We start from the raw sequence: 16861 nt of genomic DNA on the forward strand, positions 1-16861 counted from the left end.
AAAATTTAATAAATTCTATCTTCCGTTCTATTTTTTAATGTTTTTTATTTTATCATGAGTACCTTTTTTAAAGGTTTCTCGGGGACTTTATAATATCAGTAAAAAGAAAAACGAACACATACATAATAAAATGAACAAATTTTCGGTATGATATCCTCTGTATACGAACCTTTCTCTGATACTTTAATTTTATTTTACATTTTTTCAGACTTTTCATCGATGAAATGTTTATATTAACAGAAGAGAGACAAACAAGCACTATCGAATATTACGTCTCGAATCTGCGCAATGGTGGTAAGTCGATCTTCCTCATGATCGTTGATCCGCATACCGGAGTTGCATCCTCCTCGTCATGCAGATTTCCCGCGTTACCTTGACGAAGGAGAAAAATCATGTTACTGTCCGCCGACTTCCGATTCTTGCCGGCGATGCAACAAGGACTGGCGCAAGGTCGTTTCGTTGTGCAATCAACTTGATCGCCGTTTTTATCACGCAGAAACTTATTGGCACTGCTCATAGTCGCAGCAGCCGATTCTGTACGTCTCCTCGTGCTCTTGACAGGACACGGCGTGACGGGTTCGCTAAAAATCAATAATATTTTCCTTTTTTTCGTGTCTTTGATGATAACATTTCTTTTTCTTTTTATTTAGACGTAAAAAAAGTATGTAAAAAATATATTTTTATTCTACAAATATGAAGACGTTAAATACATCTCATATTACTTTCTAATTTATTATTAATAATACTTATATATATAATTATAAAATATAAAAAATATAATATTAAATATTATATTTATTTTATTTATATTTTTTATATTTTGTTATGTCGAAGGAAATATTGAATATTGTAAAATATTATGTTATATGAAAATATTGAGATAAAAATGTATTGATTTATACTATAAAAATTAAAAAATTGACTAACACGTGTGTAAAATCAAATTGCCTCTCTTTAGCTTTGATAAATGATTTGATATTGAAAAATTATTTACGGTGGTATAATTCCTGCAGTTGCCGGACACGGTGCGCAAGGAGTGCAGCAGGGTATCGGTGGACATCGTAGAACTCTCAGTGCCTCGACATTCAAGGACGACACCCCTCGCAACAATGCTCGCTGAATGGCGTTCTCATATTCGGCGCGCTCCTTGATGACTCTGTTGTATTCCTTTCGGAGATCTGTGACTTCAGATTCGAGCTGTCGAGAGAAGTGACATTGTTATTTATGAGCAACTGACAGATGGAAAAGCGGATAGACGATAAAAATGCAGCACAACGTATAATATAGGTAAGAATATAATATTGTAATAATATTGTATCTTTTTTTTTATGAAACTACCTCAGACTCTCGTTTCGTTTTTTCCTGCACTATAGTTTGAGCCGCCATGGTTTGTGTAACCACTTGTGTAGTGGGTTCTTTCTGTTCCTTGGTTTCTCTTTTTCTGATGAATTCTTCTTCGTCCTCTTCATCGATAACTCGCTCCACGGCTGCAACTTCTGTCCGGCTGCTTTCCTTATTCTTTCCTCTTTTTCTGAGAAGTTCTTCTTCATCTTCTTCATCGATAGTTCGCGCTATTTCTCCGTTGATTTTGTCTCCTTCAACTATTTGATCATCAACCCGTACTATATCCTTAATTTTAGTTCCATTAATTTCTTTGGCATTTTCTGCGATGAATTCATCTATTTTCTAAAGTAATATAATGTAATAAGATTATAAATTATGTGCTGATAACATCAGCTTATAATTAATTCTTTAATTATTATTCACATAAGAATTATACAACATATTTTATTATGTTATTATTATGTTATATATATATATATATATATATATATATATATATATATATATATATATATTATTTGCTCTGGTCTAACCGTTTTATATATCTTCTTCAATTCGTTATCCAATAGTGAAGCTTTCTGATCTGTAACCTGAACTTTAAGATCTTCCATTTCACGCATTTTATCATCCATTTCGCATGCACGAGCTAATAATTCCTTGCGAAGATTGTCGATTTCATTTTTACAGCCTTCGAGTTTGTTCTGGACGATACCGGACCACTGTTTAATTCTTCCCAAGATGTCGACGAATATCAACTTTCATAAAAAGGAGCAGAAAATAAATTTTGCACGTGGAGGTAAATAATTAATAAATATTAAAGATAGCATCGTTTGCAGTAGAACTAGCCACTAAATTAATAAATAAAAATTAATAGTTTTTGTAAAAAATTATAAAGAAAAAGATTGACAAAAATTTATTAATTTTTTTCAAGGGTACTTGAGATTTTTCAAGGATTTATATATCTTATAAATGTTCAAAAAAATTTTGTTTTTGTGCGCATATAATCGATAATCGTAAGATCATAATTCATCATATTTGTAAAACACAAAAGGGTTGTCAATTGTACCCTCGCCTCTTTCGCCCTCGAGATGTCGAAACAGTTTTATGACATTCTAGTTGAATGTGAGGCTCAACCTTTAAATCATGTTCGAAGTTCTCGCCCAAAGTTGCTAGAGCCTTGCCAGCTTCCTCGAGATTTTGGTGCACGTATTCGATTATCTCGTCTACCTTCCTGTCCCTGTTAACGAATGATCCAAAATAATAAGATATAGTACTTTGTATAAATTATAAATGTTATTTATAAATAAATAACTGTTATGAGAGAGAATAATTTCATAAATAAAGAATACAATAAATAATAAATATATTATATAATTATAGAGAGCACATACTGTTAAGTCTATTAATCATTCTGAATTTTTTTAGACGACATATTCTCTTTGTCTAGAAATCTAATAAATATATAAAGATTATGATGCATATTATAACACAATGCGATGATATATGTGTGTACGATAAACGATGTACTCTCGGTGTATCTTTTTTTATTATTCTATTCATATTCTTTTTAAATAAAATTAAAATAATTTAGTAGACTAAATTATTTGCGATATTTGTCAAAGCGGAAATATAATATTGATCAGTTCACCCGACTGATCGTGGCGATTGTGAAACGCAGAAGCAACATGGACCACCACTCGCAGAGAAAGGTTGCTTTTCTTGATGAGACTTCTCATCTGTATCTGTGTTCGATCGCACGGATTCTTCCACATCAAGTGACGAATTTACGGACGACGGTGGTAATGATGGACGTGGTACTTCCTGGATAGATGCTGGCAAGGGTGATGTTTCGGAAAGGATTTCTTCTGCGTTAGTTTCTTCGGAAACATCCGCGCCACCCATGAGACGAAAGTAATTAGATGTTTTCGATAAATTAATTTTGCGAACAATCATAGTCGTTGATCTTTGACGGTTCAGTATTTTGTTCAACGATTTCCGGTGTTCACAGATTGTGAGACCTGACGGACGAAAAAGAATCATATTTCTTGGACTGAAGAAAAATATCCTTCTTTTCTTTCTCTTTCGGCTTACCGCTCTTGCACGCGTTTAAAGATTTGTGCTGCATATCGATTTCAAAGTGGCAACGTTTCGTTTTATAACATCACATTTCTTTTTAAAATTTATAATATATTTATTAAATTGCGTAGAAATTGATAGATACACGCAAATAAAAATAATACAGATAATTTTTTTACACATTAATCTAAAAATAAAGTAATGATTGACTTGTCGATTTTAAAATCTCTTTTAGCGGATAGTTTGACAGTTTAATGACAACATAAGAAGAATATAAATCGATATGAACTAGGCAGGCCATCGATATGTTTAAAAAATTCGAAGTTTAAAAATTAGAAGTAATTAAATATTTGAAGGAAAAACAGACAGTTGCGCGAACGCTTATATATTTTATAATATGAAAAGTTTAAAGATTGATTTTAATATCTATTTTATTTACTCCATTTTAGTACATATTGACATGGCAATGTACAAAATGTTTAATGTTCATAAAGAAATTACAACTATTTACTTTACAGTTCAATTTGTTACGCATTACTGCAAATTCAATGAACATTTTCAATTATAATATAATATTAAAAAATCTCTATTGTAATATATTTTTTTCCCTATCTATACTAATTTTAATAGAGCTTAAATAATTAAATAATTCAAGAATGCACATTTCAAAAAAAGAATGTTAAATAACATGTATAAAAAAATAATTTTATGACATATGACATCTGTGATATATTTATCAAAAAACATCTTTATATCTTCATATTGTATTAGTTATCATTAATTTCTTTTATATATATGTTCAAATTGGCACCAAAAATACCTTTCCATATAAAGTTGGGCACATTAGAAGATATAAATTGTACAATTTTATTCCTAAATGTAACTTCATATGGAAAGGTGTTACTGGCAGTGTATATCAGCAAAATATTTTATATTTATATAAAAATATATGTATGTATATAAGTCGAATAACGTTATTATATTTGTTTTGAAATTATAATTCGTTATTTTGCATTCGAAATATGCAGGTACATTATATATATATGGAATAAACTGTAGTGTCATGTATAAAATGTCTGTTAGTTAAATTTCAGATTTTTAGATTTACAATTCAGTTTGTCAAAGCATGCAAGTACAGTATGTCAATTTTTCCTTTGCTGTTATCGATAAACAATTTTCTATCTAATGATTCTTAGCGAGCATTATTATTTCGCGGCAGAGCTTTAAGGGTTAATTAATTTCAAAGAGAAAAAAATATGCAATAGAAAGGACAATAGCGATAAGGGCTTCTTCTATCATGGATGGCTGAAATTGATATATACATAAATTATAAACTACTATTTTTATTTTTGATAAATCAAGTTTCTCAATCTTTAAAAAATATCACGCACTTTTCATTTCCTCCATTCGAATTAAATATATGATATTTTGGATAAAAATCGGAAAAAACTGGAGCCAGTACATTTAATCTTCTTAATAATAACATATATTTTAGGTTTTTTTCTGTGGCGGCCTGTAAACGCCGATTACAACAGCATGATCTCTTTCAAATGGTTCGAGTGTGATTTGCTCCAACGGCTTTAAATTGTCGGCCACTAATTTCTTCACTTCCGCCGCGAATACAACTTCGGGTTTGGAGAGTGAGTCTATGCAACTCGCCTTAAAGCGATAAACGATAAATTTTCAAAATCTTTGTAAGTTTTTAAATTTAAATATATACTTTACGATATTATTTATATTAATCAGAAACATCTTACCTTAATAGAAATAACAAAATGTCCGTCACTCTTTAGGAAATATTGCGCATTTAAGGCGACAATTCTAGCCTGATCCGGTTGTGCCACATCCGAGAAAATGGTATCTACCATTCCTACCAACATCCTGTACTTTTGGGGATGTCTCGCATCTTCGACTATAGGAATGATATTACTTCTTTTCTTAGCGACTTCTATAAGATCTCTGCCCGTTCTGTTGGAGAATTCTACTGCAAATACAATCCCCTCCTGTGTACATAAAAATATCAAGATATTTATTTTCAATTTCTCCTATGTAATTTATATAAATATATGTTAAATATTAATATAAAATGTTAATTATTAACATATAATCGCTGTATGCTCTCTTTTTTAAAGTAAAATTAGGTTTTACTCATCCAAAAAAAGTGAGCATGTAATTGTTCTAGCATCACTTCGACACCAAGTTCATAATTATGAGCTAACTTGGCTCTAATGTATGCATAAATTAAATAAGTTTCTTACATCTTTTCCATTTAGATTTTTGGATACTTACTGGACCAACTATATCAGCAACATGAGATACAGTGGTACCCGATGCAGCACCTAGATATAACACTTTGCTTCCCGGAGGCATATAAATTTTATCAACACCTCCAACAATAGCAGCGGCTAATTTAGATCTGAATGGATTCCACACTCTATATTCAATTTTCTCGGAATCGTCAGTCTGCAATGAGGAACATTTTATACTATTAATTCACAATATATGAAAGCAAAATATGGTAAAATTATTACAGCACAAGTTGAGCTTACTTCAACGCTAATTCTCTTCTCTCCATACACTGCTGTTCCAGGTACTAAGCTTAAAGTCACTACTGCATCCTCCTTTCCTCTAGCTATAAATACTCCCTGATGACGATGCGGCTCTATTAATACATTTCTTCCACCTCTAAAGCCACCTCCTCTACTGCCACCACCTCTGCCGCCATCACCGCCTCTACCAAAACCGCCACCTCTACCAAAGCCGCCACCTCTACCAAAACCGCCACCTCTACCACCATCATGACCTCCAAAATTACGGCCGCCACCACGGCCTCCACCACGGCCACCTCCACGACCTGGACCACCTAGACCACCTCCACGGCCACCTCCTCCAAAACGACCACCACTTCCTCGTTTACCTGGTACGAATCCTGCAAATATAAAAGAAATATTAAAGTAAAAAATAAATCGATTTATAAAGGTAATATATTTGTGACCTTAGATAGACATTCATTCATAAGTATTCTACATTCCAATTCAGAGTAAATGTTCAATATAAAGATTCTCTAATTATTTTAAACATATGTTTTGTATATTTTTTGAGGGAAGAAACTTAATTTACTCAAGATAACATTATGCTAAACATTTATCTATTTCAGATTAAATTAAAATACAAACACAATTTTTATCTCTATCACTCTCCGACATATAATAAATATATTTATTACTCTTATTATATATATAATATAGAATATCAGATAACTATAAATAGATAAAATAACAAAATAAATTAAGATACAAAAATTATAAAAATTAAACTTTAATTACAAAAACCGTAATAAAGGACATTTATATGACAATACACGTACGTAACGCACATTTCACATTCGGATTACAAGGTTAGTCGATGATCGTATGAAAAAATACTGGCAACATGACATAAACATACATCTGTGATTATCGCGATTACTGCTAAAAATAATCATGAATTTAATTAATAGAGAAAAAATTACACTAATGTTAAACTCCAACCACGTGTTAAATTTTAAAATGCATTTTTCATTGAAGGTTAGATTAGCCTCGTTGACGAGAATCGCATACCGAATTAATAATCGTTCGTGAATTGCGAAATAAAACGAGATCAGCATAAATAATACACGCATTCACATTACCTGGTTTACCCATGACGAATCATAGACACGTTTAGTTTACGAAATATTCCTCGGCTTTATTCACAGCCACCACGCGCTACCAGACATTAAAGTTCTCTGAGGGAAAGCGAAAGAGCGAAAGAGAGCCGGTATCTTCCGGTAGAGACCCTTACTAAAGGCCGTATCACACTAGCGATTGCTGTTGGCGGTCGCTGTCGCAGTTGCGGTTGCTGTCGTGCGTCGACCAATCAGAGCGCAGCTTGCTGCGCTCTGATTGGTCGACGCACGACAGCGACCGCCAACAGCAATCGCTAGTGTGATACGGCCTTAAGGGCCCCTACTTCCGGCGAGAAGGCAAACTCGAAATTGCTGATTGGTTGATTATTCCTCGTCTGACAAATCACATTTTTGTCTTCCGGATCACGTGACTTCTGTCAAAATTTGTTGCGTTCGCGAACGCAGTCAAATCTCGCGGATTTTTATTGGTTATGTGTACATACAGATTTATAAAATTAGATAACGCAAAAACAGGAAAGAAGATGTAATTGCACTTTATTTCGGAATGGTTTTATCCATAAATGCGTGATATTTATTTCTTTTCGCGTGACATCTTTTTTATTTTCTCGCGTTTTACTCAATTCTTTTCTCCGATTTAAAAGTCTCGTGTGATGATTAAGAAATAATATAATTTGTGTATACGGTTGACAGAGACTTTTTAAATATTTTTTTAAAGAAGATATATTAAGATATTATATATCGTTTATGAATATTTATATATAAGTGTAACAACGCGAATGACAGCGTCAATATGAAGTAAGTTGTCGACAGCTTATTAAATAAAAGATTATTTTTAAATGCTTATTTTTAATCACACATATTTTTATTATAGGATTAGTGTTGAAGGATTGATTGTATACTTCCCCTATGATTATATTTATCCAGAACAATATGCATACATGCTTGAGCTCAAACGTGGCTTGGATGCCAAGGTATTTTTCTTTATTTCTCTCTTTCTATTTTCTTTACATATTGTGTCTTATTTATTTATTTATATATTTATATATTTATTTATATATTATTCTTTATATATTATTCTTTATATATTGTCTTTATATATTGATAGTATTATTTTGAATAAGAATTGTAAATTAACTAAATTAACAAAATTATGTTATACTTTAGGGACACTGTCTATTGGAGATGCCTTCAGGCACTGGCAAAACGATAACATTGTTATCACTTATTGTAGCATATATGCAGGAGCATCCATTAGATGTTACAAAACTGATTTATTGTTCTCGAACAGTACCAGAGATAGAAAAAGTTATAGAGGAATTGAAGAAACTTATAGACTATTATGAGAAAGAAACCGAAAGCAACCCAAAAATTGTTGGTTTAGTTCTTAGTTCTCGTAAGAATATGTGTATTCATCCTGAGGTAATTAAAATGCTTCATTTATATTTTTATAAAATTTATTGCAATTAAATAATTAAGAGTAATTAATTACACTTTTCGTATTTCTTTATTTTGTATATAGGTCAGTAAAGAGCGAGAAGGTAAAATTGTGGACGGTCGTTGCCATGCTCTTACCGCTTCATATGTACGAGAAAGACATAATTATGATGAATCCACTCCAATTTGTAATTTTTACGAAACATTTGATATGGAAGGTAAAGAGCAAATTGTTCCTCCTGGTATTTATTCAATCGACGATTTGAAAGATTATGGGAAAGATCGTAATTGGTGCCCGTATTTTCTCGCGAGATTTACAGTAAGATACTTGATAAATTTTTATTTATACCTGTTGCTCGCTCTCTCTCTCTCCTCTCTCTAAATTAAACTGCGTAATAATCGATATTTTCCGCATTTTCAGATTATGCATGCACAAATTGTAGTCTACAGTTATCATTACTTATTGGATCCAAAAATCGCCGAAACTGTATCCAAAGAGCTAAGCAAGAATTCGGTAGTTGTCTTTGATGAGGCTCATAACATTGGTATAAAAACTGACATTATGTTCAATATTAGTGTTTATAATAATTTACAGTACAATACAAGAAAGTGAATTATAAATTTTAGATAATGTTTGCATCGATTCCATGAGTGTGAAAATAAATAGGAAACTAATGGAAAAAAGTTCGACTAACATACAACTCTTAGAGAAAACTGTAGCTGAGTAAGTGTCTCAAATTCTTATTTATTATTAGGATTCAAATATATAATCGGATATAGTCAGCTTTGTGCTTTGATTTAGAATGAAAGAAGTTGATATAAATAAATTGAAGGAAGAGTACAATAGACTGGTCGAGGGATTAAAAGATGCTCAATTACAGAGAGAAACCGATGTCATTCTAGCCAATCCTATTCTACCAAATGAAGTACTCGAAGGTAAAGTAAAAGTATTATATTTTTTGTGCCATAGAAATGCTGTTCCATCTAACAAAGTAAAATTTTATTATATATCTTTGGACATGTAGAAGTCGTTCCGGGTAACATAAGAAACGCTGAGCATTTCGTCAGCTTTCTGAAGCGATTCGTCGAGTATTTGAAAACTCGCTTACGCGTCCAACACGTCGTACAAGAGTCACCCGCGGCATTTCTGAGGGATATCCAAGCGAAGGTCGCTATCGAACGAAAGCCATTGCGATTTTGCGCCCAAAGATTAGCATCTCTTTTACGCACAATGGAAATAACAGATCTAACAGATTTTTCTCCGATAATTCTGGTGACGCACCTTGCGACATTAGTGTCAACGTATACGCACGGTTTCACGATTATAGTGGAACCGTTCGACGACAAAACACCGACGGTTTTGAATCCAGTTTTACATTTTAGCTGTCTAGATTCTTCTATCGCTGTCAAGCCTATATTCGATAGATTTCAATCTGTGATAATCACTTCCGGAACGCTCTCCCCATTGGATATGTATCCGAAAATCTTAAACTTTCATCCGGTCATAATGTCGTCGTTTACAATGACATTGGCTAGACCGTGCCTTCTACCTATGGTAAGTAAAAGACTATCGGAGATAAAAATATTTTATTAATCTAGTTTTGCATTCCCTGCGTCAGATTGTTGCCAAAGGTAATGATCAAGTAACCATTTCGTCCAAGTACGAAACACGAGAAGATGTGGCTGTTATAAGAAATTACGGCCAATTATTAGTCGAATTTGCTGCAACAGTACCCGACGGTTTAGTCTGCTTTTTCACATCGTATTTATACATGGAATCTGTGGTGGCTGCTTGGTATGTATATATATCTATATATAATACTGAAATTTTATAATTTATTAATAATTTATAAATTATATATTAATAATATTAATATATTTTATATATAAAATTACATATTAATATATAAGTTATTTATAAAATATTTATATATAAATTATATATTAATAATTTATATACTAATATATTAATATATTTATTATATTTATACATACTGAAATTTTATAATATAATTTATTAATATATTTATATAATGATACAGGTACGATCAAGGAGTTGTGGATCAACTTCAGAGGCATAAATTACTCTTTATCGAAACTCAGGATTCGGCGGAGACCAGTTTAGCTCTAATAAATTATATAAAGGCTTGCGAGAACGGTAGAGGGGCCATTCTGCTTTCGGTGGCTCGTGGAAAGGTGTCCGAAGGCGTCGACTTTGATCATCACTTGGGTAGAGCTGTGCTGATGTTTGGTATACCTTACGTATACACGCAGTCGCGAATCTTAAAGGCACGTTTAGAATATCTGAGAGACCAGTTTCAAGTGAGTGCAATGTAATATTAAAACTGTCATGAAGTGACTTTAATATGCGCGAATAAAACTTATGAACTTTTGCAATATTTTTATAGATTCGAGAGAATGATTTCTTAACTTTCGATGCCATGCGACACGCCGCTCAGTGCGTAGGACGTGCGATTAGAGGCAAAACGGACTACGGTATAATGGTGTTTGCAGATAAGGTAAATCTCTTTTGAGAATAATTTTTATTAATATGAAAATATATCTTAATTATTTCTTAATAAAAGCAAAATTATTTCTTAATAAACGATATAATTACAATTTTCTTTTTTCTACACTATTGCAGAGATTTTCGAGGATAGATAAACGGAGCAAATTACCGAAATGGATACAAGAACATTTGAATGATAGTTTATGCAATTTATCTACCGAAGAAGCTATACAGGTAACTTTAATTTTTCATTTGATAGTAGGTAATTAGTGATTACAATTTTGTTTGTGCTTTATGCAATTAAAATGTTCATTTATACAATTTCCAGATCAGTAAAAGATGGTTACGACAAATGGCACAGCCATTCACACGTGAGAACCAGCTTGGATTGTCATTACTGACAAGAGAGCAGCTTGAGAAAGAGGAGGCTGCCAAAATTGAACAAAAAGCGCAGCAAAAATGATAGTGTGACTAGGCCGAGTAATCCATTTTACTTGGGCAAGGTAATCTGCACCACTTACAAAAAATATATTTCATGCTGTTTACTTGTACAAATGCCTATTTATAATTTGTACTGTCGACCATAATTGCATTGTAAGTAGAATGTAAGATAATAAGTATACACTTTTCTAAATTTAATAGGACGTATTTCTTTTGTCGACATAAGTTTACCTCAACAAGTTCCAAAATTGTTAGCAAGGTTTATTAAGAATGCAATGCAAATTAAAAAAAAAGTTTAATAACAAAGTATCATAGAGCGAACTTTAACAGCATACAAAATACAATTGCATCTATAAATAATTTATCTGATATCACCATCTTACAAGAACTTGATCACCGTTTTGTATCGAATAATAACTAAGCTCTTGCAATGGTTTATCCAATGAAATTTCATCATTTGTTAGCTGTAATGTCACAATATATCATTTATATACACAATTATTAGTAAAAAGAGTATATGAATGTTTTTCTTGTCTAAGATTAAACTTACATCCTGTGAAATAAATGAAAGAGCAGGTATTTTTCCACCGGTTTTAAAAAGTCTCTGAGCAAGTCCGATCATTTTTTGGACTTCCATATCTTTAAGCAGCTTCCTTTTAATTCCTCTAGCCTGATGTGGGTCATCTGGACATACAAACTCCACTGTTATCACATTGGAAGCCATCTCTACTTTTGGCTTAATTGAGGGAATATCTGCAATTCCATATTCTGAAAGTAAAAATAATTGTTTTTATTTTTATATAATTTTTTATTAATCAAATTTTATATTCTATAAAAGATATTCATAATATAAAGAATGTAAAGTATGTAAAAAGAAAATTTATACATACTGTCGACTAGTGTAGGATATTGTGGATGTTCATTTATAAATGATAATCTATTCTCTGTTTCTAGCCATTTTGGTAAATATAATTTTAAATAATCATATTCAGCACCTCTCCTTTCGACGGGAAGTATTTCTGTACAATTTAAGATTTTTAATTTTGCTATTCTTGCGATTATTAACTGCCGAGCAGTCTCTACAGTTTCATTCTTTAAGACAGGATTTTCTCTGAATTTTAAGTCTTCTAAATTTGACAGCTTATCCAATTCATTAATTGATTGCCACTAAAAATGTATCAAACAATGATTCGGTTAGAAATTTTAAAATATAAAATCTTGTTTCTTCTTATTTCGTATATTATAATGTTATTCATAAAAATATATTTACCTCTGATATGTGATTTTCCGAAATATTTAGTTGACGTAAAGTAGGAAAAAGCCCAGTCTTATCCGTTGATGTCAAAGTTGATGGAAATCTAATTCTATCTATTTTATTTGAATTCAAATTAAGCCATTCTAAGCTAGAAAAAAATACGGTTTTTGTTAATAATTTGCAAATTATGTAAATTTTACATTTTTTCAACATTAAAGCTGAATATTTTATAATGCATTTTACCATGGAAGGGAACCTAGTTTAAGTATTTCATCCCAACTTGATATCAAATTTCCTTCGAGTATTAATGTAACTATTATATTAGTATTTGTTATTGTTTCTTCTATTGTCGTGACAATATTAAAAGAGACTGAGAGTTCTTCAATCGATGGGAACATTGATATACATTGCTGAATATCAGACCAATTATAATTCATTTTAGCTATGGTTAAGTGCTTAACTGTTGAAAATGAGTCTTTCAGTTCCGTCACATCTTCAATAGGCAGATGGTTTTCACTGTGAAGATAAAAATCTATAAGTAATTTTCTTAGAATTATATCTTATCAACATATAACTATTATTGATATTTCTAATGTTGCCTTTAATATTTCATATTTAATATCTTATAAAAGTAAAAAATAGCTTTAATGCAAAATGAAGCTTTATTATATTATGATTCACCTGACATTAAGACGAATAAGAGAATGAAGCTGAGAGCATATATCTGCTACAATTTTCCACGAATTTATTAAGTTTTTAGATATATCTAATTCTTCCAAATTAGGACACAGTTCTTTCAGTTCCTCTGGCCTTCCTGCATTGCTTACACATTGTTCCCTGAGCCATACTATTCTCAATCGATCAAATTTACTTTGCTTTTTATTTACTTTGGAGAAACCGACAAGATCTAAAAAAGGTGCATTAATTTCCTTCCTTAAACTCGACACTTCATCCCTGTCTATCCCTGCTAATTCATCCTCGATTAGTCCGTAGCGCATTTTGATCGCTTGCGGACAAGATATTCCAAACTTGACTTTGCCTGGTCGTATAAAAGAACCTGATGTGGAATGTCTATTAAAGATTATATGCAGAATTAATATACGCATAGAATGTAAATTATTACATTGATATTATTACTATAGTAATTGTTTTATGCATTTCACCTGGCTTGAAAATATTCTACTCCTTCGTACATGCCATTATGCTTGCCACGAGTCGAATCGTCCCAATCTATCCCCAACCACTCTCCCTTTGTGTTTCCCACAGGTCCGACGTATTTTAATGTACCCCGATATCCGTCACACTCGGTACGGCTTGAGATCTCATATTTTTTATCATCTACCATACCTGACAGATATCACACACAATGACAGTTATGCTCAGTGATGGAAAAGAAATGTGAAAAAGTATATTTCATTACACACAGAAGAATACGCATATAATTCAAGTTTAATAAAAATTAATTTTATATAAATAATATTACAATATACACATAATAAAAATAAAAATTTATACAACAATACCTATGAGGATAAACACGCTTGCTTTAGATTGTGGTTGACAGTAGTGTAACCTAAAATCCAGAAACGCGCATTGAAAATGAGAGGAGAAAGTAAAATCTCGCGCTGCTCGGTAATTTAACGACCTTCATTGCCGACATTAAAGGACATATGTGATACATATAAATTATTAAAAAGTTAATATATTGTTCCAACTTGTTGATCAATCTAATTGTGCGGTGAAATAATGACCGTGCAAATGAAAAATAAATATTTTGATTTTATTCGTTGAGAATTTGGTAAACATTACATATTCTATACATATTTATAACATAATGTAATATATAAGAGAATGTACATTGCTACAAAATATAGTATACATAAATATATGTATCATTTCACACTTTTATATTAACTTATATAGATTTTGACTTGCACCTATATATACTGATTTTGTTAAATGATCCAATTGTCATACTTGATAAAATATTATGTCCAATTCACTTGGTTACATTTGAAGATTTATTGCTTCAGACTGCAGGATATGCTAATGACCTAAGATAATTTTGGCAATATTGGAACCGTTCAGGATTTCAATCCAGTAACCATCAGGGTCTTTAATGAAAGCGAGTCCCTTCAGCTTGCCATCGTTTGGTTTCTTTACGAATTCCACATTTAACTTTTCAAACCTTTCACATGCTTTTTCAACATCAGGTACCACTATTCCAATGTGACCTGTATTTTAACAAAAGAATATTATTTCCATGTTAGGATTATATAATAAAGATTACATTTTTTTTCTTCAAATAACACCAATATATCTGAATTCTATTCAATTTAGATAAGTGTAAACTGCTTTAAGAATAATCAAGATATCTGATCGTCTTCCCCCCCTTACCAAATCCTTTAGGATCTGAGTTTCCATTGTGATATTTTGCATCTGGATCTGTTTCTGTTCCCCAATTACTAAAATATAATTATTTTCTGCATAAGAATACATTAACTCTTACAATTTCTAACAAAGTATCCAAAATAATTATGTAGTAAACTTACTGAGTTAGCTCTATAGTTGCTTTTTTATTGAATGTCCATTCGATACTCTCTCTTCTATCAGTTGGTATTTCTTTCTGATTCTCATATCCAAGAAAATATAAAGAAAACTTCATTTCTGGAAAATCAAGCTTTTGCAGCAATGTCATACCAAGTACTTCGGTATAAAAGGGTAAAGATTTTCTTGGATCCTTGATGCGGTACATTGTCTGTTGCATGATGTATCCATTTGTCGCTGGATCTGGAGGCTTACAAAGCTCACGGGTTTCGCTATTGGTCAATCCTGATGGTTCACCCATCTGCAATTACAATTTATTATCTAAAATAATGAATTAATATAATTTCTTATTTGTATAATATTTTTCATTGTTATAAGTACTTTAGTTTCCGATACTATATATATATATATATATATATATATATATATTATTTAACCAATATTGATACAGCATAATTATAAAACAAATATAAAAATTATATTACATGTATTTCTCTCTTCTGTGATTAATCTTTACATTACATTACATTGACTATAAACATTTTATGACATTTGTAATAGGATACTTTAAGAATTTATCAGCTGTCTGAGATACTTTTATTTGCATTGTTCACAGATAAACTATCATTATAGCCATTCAAGGACACATTCATTCTCTACAACAATTTGCACAGTGTCATATAGTAGATTTGGAAAATAACAAAAAAACATCACATTTTATAAGAGACGATATAATTAGTAATACTTGTATATATATTTATATCTATATAATATATATCTCGACACAACGTTGTATTACAGCATTCAGGTTAGATTGTAGTAATTAAAAAAAAATTTTTTTTACTACAGAACAATTTTCACGAATAAAATTCAGCCGGTCAACTGTAATTAAATTTTTTTTTTAATATGCCTTGCCTTTGTTAGCTTTTGACGTGTGTCAATTAAATTTTACTCCAGGTTCCCCTACCTTTTATACGAAATAAATTAAGTATGTAAATACAACACAGTATGTATATGTGTATGCACTGGGAACTGGGAACGTTCACTGGTCACTGATTCGCACGCGAATGTTGTGTGTGCGAGCTGTACGTGAGAGACAGTGCCGGTTCTTGATACCGTGAGACCCTATGCGAGAACCGAGAAAATGAGACAAAGATATGGAAAGAAAGAAACCACGCGCATACATATTTAATTATATATTTCATTCGCTTAATTTATTTGTAAGACAAGTAATGATGGGACGAAAATGTGTTTACACAAGCGTGCTGTAAAAATAAATTACACACACACAATATGCAATAAAATATACAGTGTTTGCTGTTATCTAAATAAAATTATATAGATTATAGATGATCATCTAGATGAAATTTTGGCGTTATCTTATCTTTATATAGATAATAAAAAATGTATTATCTATATCTGCACCTTAGATAAAAAAAAGTGTTATCTTTACTAAATTATCTAAAATAATATTCAGATAATTTGATTTTGTGTTTCATAGCATATGAAAATATTTTAAGTATAGTAGAACTTGAGCAGTAAACGATAAAAACTTATAAATAAAAAACTATGAATATATTTTTATATC

The 16861-nt window shown here is 31.3% G+C and overlaps 5 protein-coding genes across 7 annotated transcripts; 1 reads left to right on the forward strand and 4 right to left on the reverse strand.

Moving 5' to 3' along the window:
* Positions 1 to 153: 153 nt before the first annotated feature.
* Positions 154 to 2109, reverse strand: LOC145940103 (uncharacterized). The gene is made up of 4 exons (XM_083044970.1): positions 1878 to 2109; positions 1339 to 1686; positions 995 to 1197; positions 154 to 581 (listed from the first exon to the last, which is right to left on the reverse strand). The coding sequence occupies exons 1-4, from the start codon at positions 1974 to 1976 to the stop codon at positions 269 to 271; spliced, it is 963 nt and encodes a 320-aa protein (XP_082901096.1). The 5' UTR covers positions 1977 to 2109; the 3' UTR covers positions 154 to 268.
* Positions 2110 to 4011: 1902 nt separating this feature from the next.
* Fib (rRNA 2'-O-methyltransferase fibrillarin) lies at positions 4012 to 7245 on the reverse strand. Its single transcript, XM_083044969.1, has 5 exons — positions 7091 to 7245; positions 5970 to 6349; positions 5710 to 5883; positions 5178 to 5423; positions 4012 to 5079 (listed from the first exon to the last, which is right to left on the reverse strand). Exons 1-5 carry the CDS (start codon positions 7101 to 7103, stop codon positions 4912 to 4914), a joined length of 981 nt encoding a protein of 326 aa, XP_082901095.1. The 5' UTR covers positions 7104 to 7245; the 3' UTR covers positions 4012 to 4911.
* Positions 7246 to 7553: 308 nt separating this feature from the next.
* On the forward strand, positions 7554 to 12242 carry Xpd (general transcription and DNA repair factor IIH helicase subunit XPD). The gene is made up of 14 exons (XM_083043830.1): positions 7554 to 7882; positions 7959 to 8058; positions 8252 to 8506; positions 8607 to 8840; positions 8943 to 9066; positions 9149 to 9245; positions 9324 to 9457; positions 9547 to 10076; positions 10141 to 10316; positions 10564 to 10843; positions 10930 to 11040; positions 11166 to 11264; positions 11359 to 11533; positions 12141 to 12242. The coding sequence occupies exons 1-13, from the start codon at positions 7878 to 7880 to the stop codon at positions 11491 to 11493; spliced, it is 2280 nt and encodes a 759-aa protein (XP_082899956.1). The 5' UTR covers positions 7554 to 7877; the 3' UTR covers positions 11494 to 11533; positions 12141 to 12242.
* Positions 11752 to 14346, reverse strand: LOC145939500 (tubulin-specific chaperone E-like). The gene is made up of 8 exons (XM_083043831.1): positions 14250 to 14346; positions 13890 to 14073; positions 13408 to 13797; positions 12970 to 13242; positions 12742 to 12874; positions 12362 to 12638; positions 12022 to 12239; positions 11752 to 11935 (listed from the first exon to the last, which is right to left on the reverse strand). The coding sequence occupies exons 2-8, from the start codon at positions 14069 to 14071 to the stop codon at positions 11843 to 11845; spliced, it is 1566 nt and encodes a 521-aa protein (XP_082899957.1). The 5' UTR covers positions 14072 to 14073; positions 14250 to 14346; the 3' UTR covers positions 11752 to 11842.
* A 139-nt stretch (positions 14347 to 14485) lies between these two features.
* On the reverse strand, positions 14486 to 16380 carry LOC145939501 (lactoylglutathione lyase-like). Of its 3 annotated transcripts, none has more exons than XM_083043833.1 (4): positions 16241 to 16380; positions 15279 to 15574; positions 15124 to 15191; positions 14486 to 14960 (listed from the first exon to the last, which is right to left on the reverse strand). In XM_083043833.1, the coding sequence occupies exons 2-4, from the start codon at positions 15572 to 15574 to the stop codon at positions 14773 to 14775; spliced, it is 552 nt and encodes a 183-aa protein (XP_082899959.1). In that variant the 5' UTR covers positions 16241 to 16380; the 3' UTR covers positions 14486 to 14772. The 3 variants fall into 3 exon arrangements, with proteins under 3 accessions (XP_082899959.1, XP_082899958.1, XP_082899961.1); XM_083043832.1 differs by having other exon boundaries at positions 16189 to 16348; XM_083043835.1 differs by lacking the exon at positions 16241 to 16380 and adding an exon at positions 15759 to 16004.
* Positions 16381 to 16861: the final 481 nt, after the last annotated feature.

This window comes from Prenolepis imparis, unplaced genomic scaffold, assembly GCF_030444845.1.
Source record: "Prenolepis imparis isolate NDT839.2.m4 unplaced genomic scaffold, iyPreImpa1.0 SCAF_8, whole genome shotgun sequence".
In the NCBI taxonomy this organism is placed as follows: Eukaryota; Metazoa; Arthropoda; class Insecta; order Hymenoptera; family Formicidae; genus Prenolepis; species Prenolepis imparis.

Bases quoted from the DNA above. Each gene is read 5' to 3' on its own strand.
- LOC145940103 (XM_083044970.1), bottom strand. From the start codon at position 1,976: ATGGATGATAAAATGCGTGAAATGGAAGATCTTAAAGTTCAGGTTACA. The intron at 1,687-1,877 runs GTTAGACCAGAG...ATATTACTTTAG, and splicing joins TGAAGAAGATATATAAAACG to AAAATAGATGAATTCATCGC. The intron at 1,198-1,338 runs GTAGTTTCATAA...TTCTCTCGACAG, and splicing joins AAACGAAACGAGAGTCTGAG to CTCGAATCTGAAGTCACAGA.
- Fib (XM_083044969.1), bottom strand. The intron at 5,884-5,969 runs GTAAGCTCAACT...TCCTCATTGCAG, and splicing joins AGAAGAGAATTAGCGTTGAA to ACTGACGATTCCGAGAAAAT. The intron at 5,424-5,709 runs GTAAGTATCCAA...TTATGTACACAG, and splicing joins TTGCTGATATAGTTGGTCCA to GAGGGGATTGTATTTGCAGT.
- Xpd (XM_083043830.1), top strand. The intron at 10,317-10,563 runs GTATGTATATAT...ATAATGATACAG, and splicing joins GAATCTGTGGTGGCTGCTTG to GTACGATCAAGGAGTTGTGG. The intron at 11,041-11,165 runs GTAAATCTCTTT...ACACTATTGCAG, and splicing joins TAATGGTGTTTGCAGATAAG to AGATTTTCGAGGATAGATAA.
- LOC145939500 (XM_083043831.1), bottom strand. From the start codon at position 14,071: ATGGTAGATGATAAAAAATATGAGATCTCAAGCCGTACCGAGTGTGAC. The intron at 13,798-13,889 runs GTGAAATGCATA...AATCTTTAATAG, and splicing joins GTAGAATATTTTCAAGCCAG to ACATTCCACATCAGGTTCTT. The intron at 11,936-12,021 runs GTAAGTTTAATC...GTGACATTACAG, and splicing joins TTTCATTTATTTCACAGGAT to CTAACAAATGATGAAATTTC.
- LOC145939501 (XM_083043833.1), bottom strand. From the start codon at position 15,574: ATGGGTGAACCATCAGGATTGACCAATAGCGAAACCCGTGAGCTTTGT. The intron at 15,192-15,278 runs GTAAGTTTACTA...ATTATATTTTAG, and splicing joins GCAACTATAGAGCTAACTCA to TAATTGGGGAACAGAAACAG. The intron at 14,961-15,123 runs GTAAGGGGGGGA...GTTAAAATACAG, and splicing joins CTCAGATCCTAAAGGATTTG to GTCACATTGGAATAGTGGTA.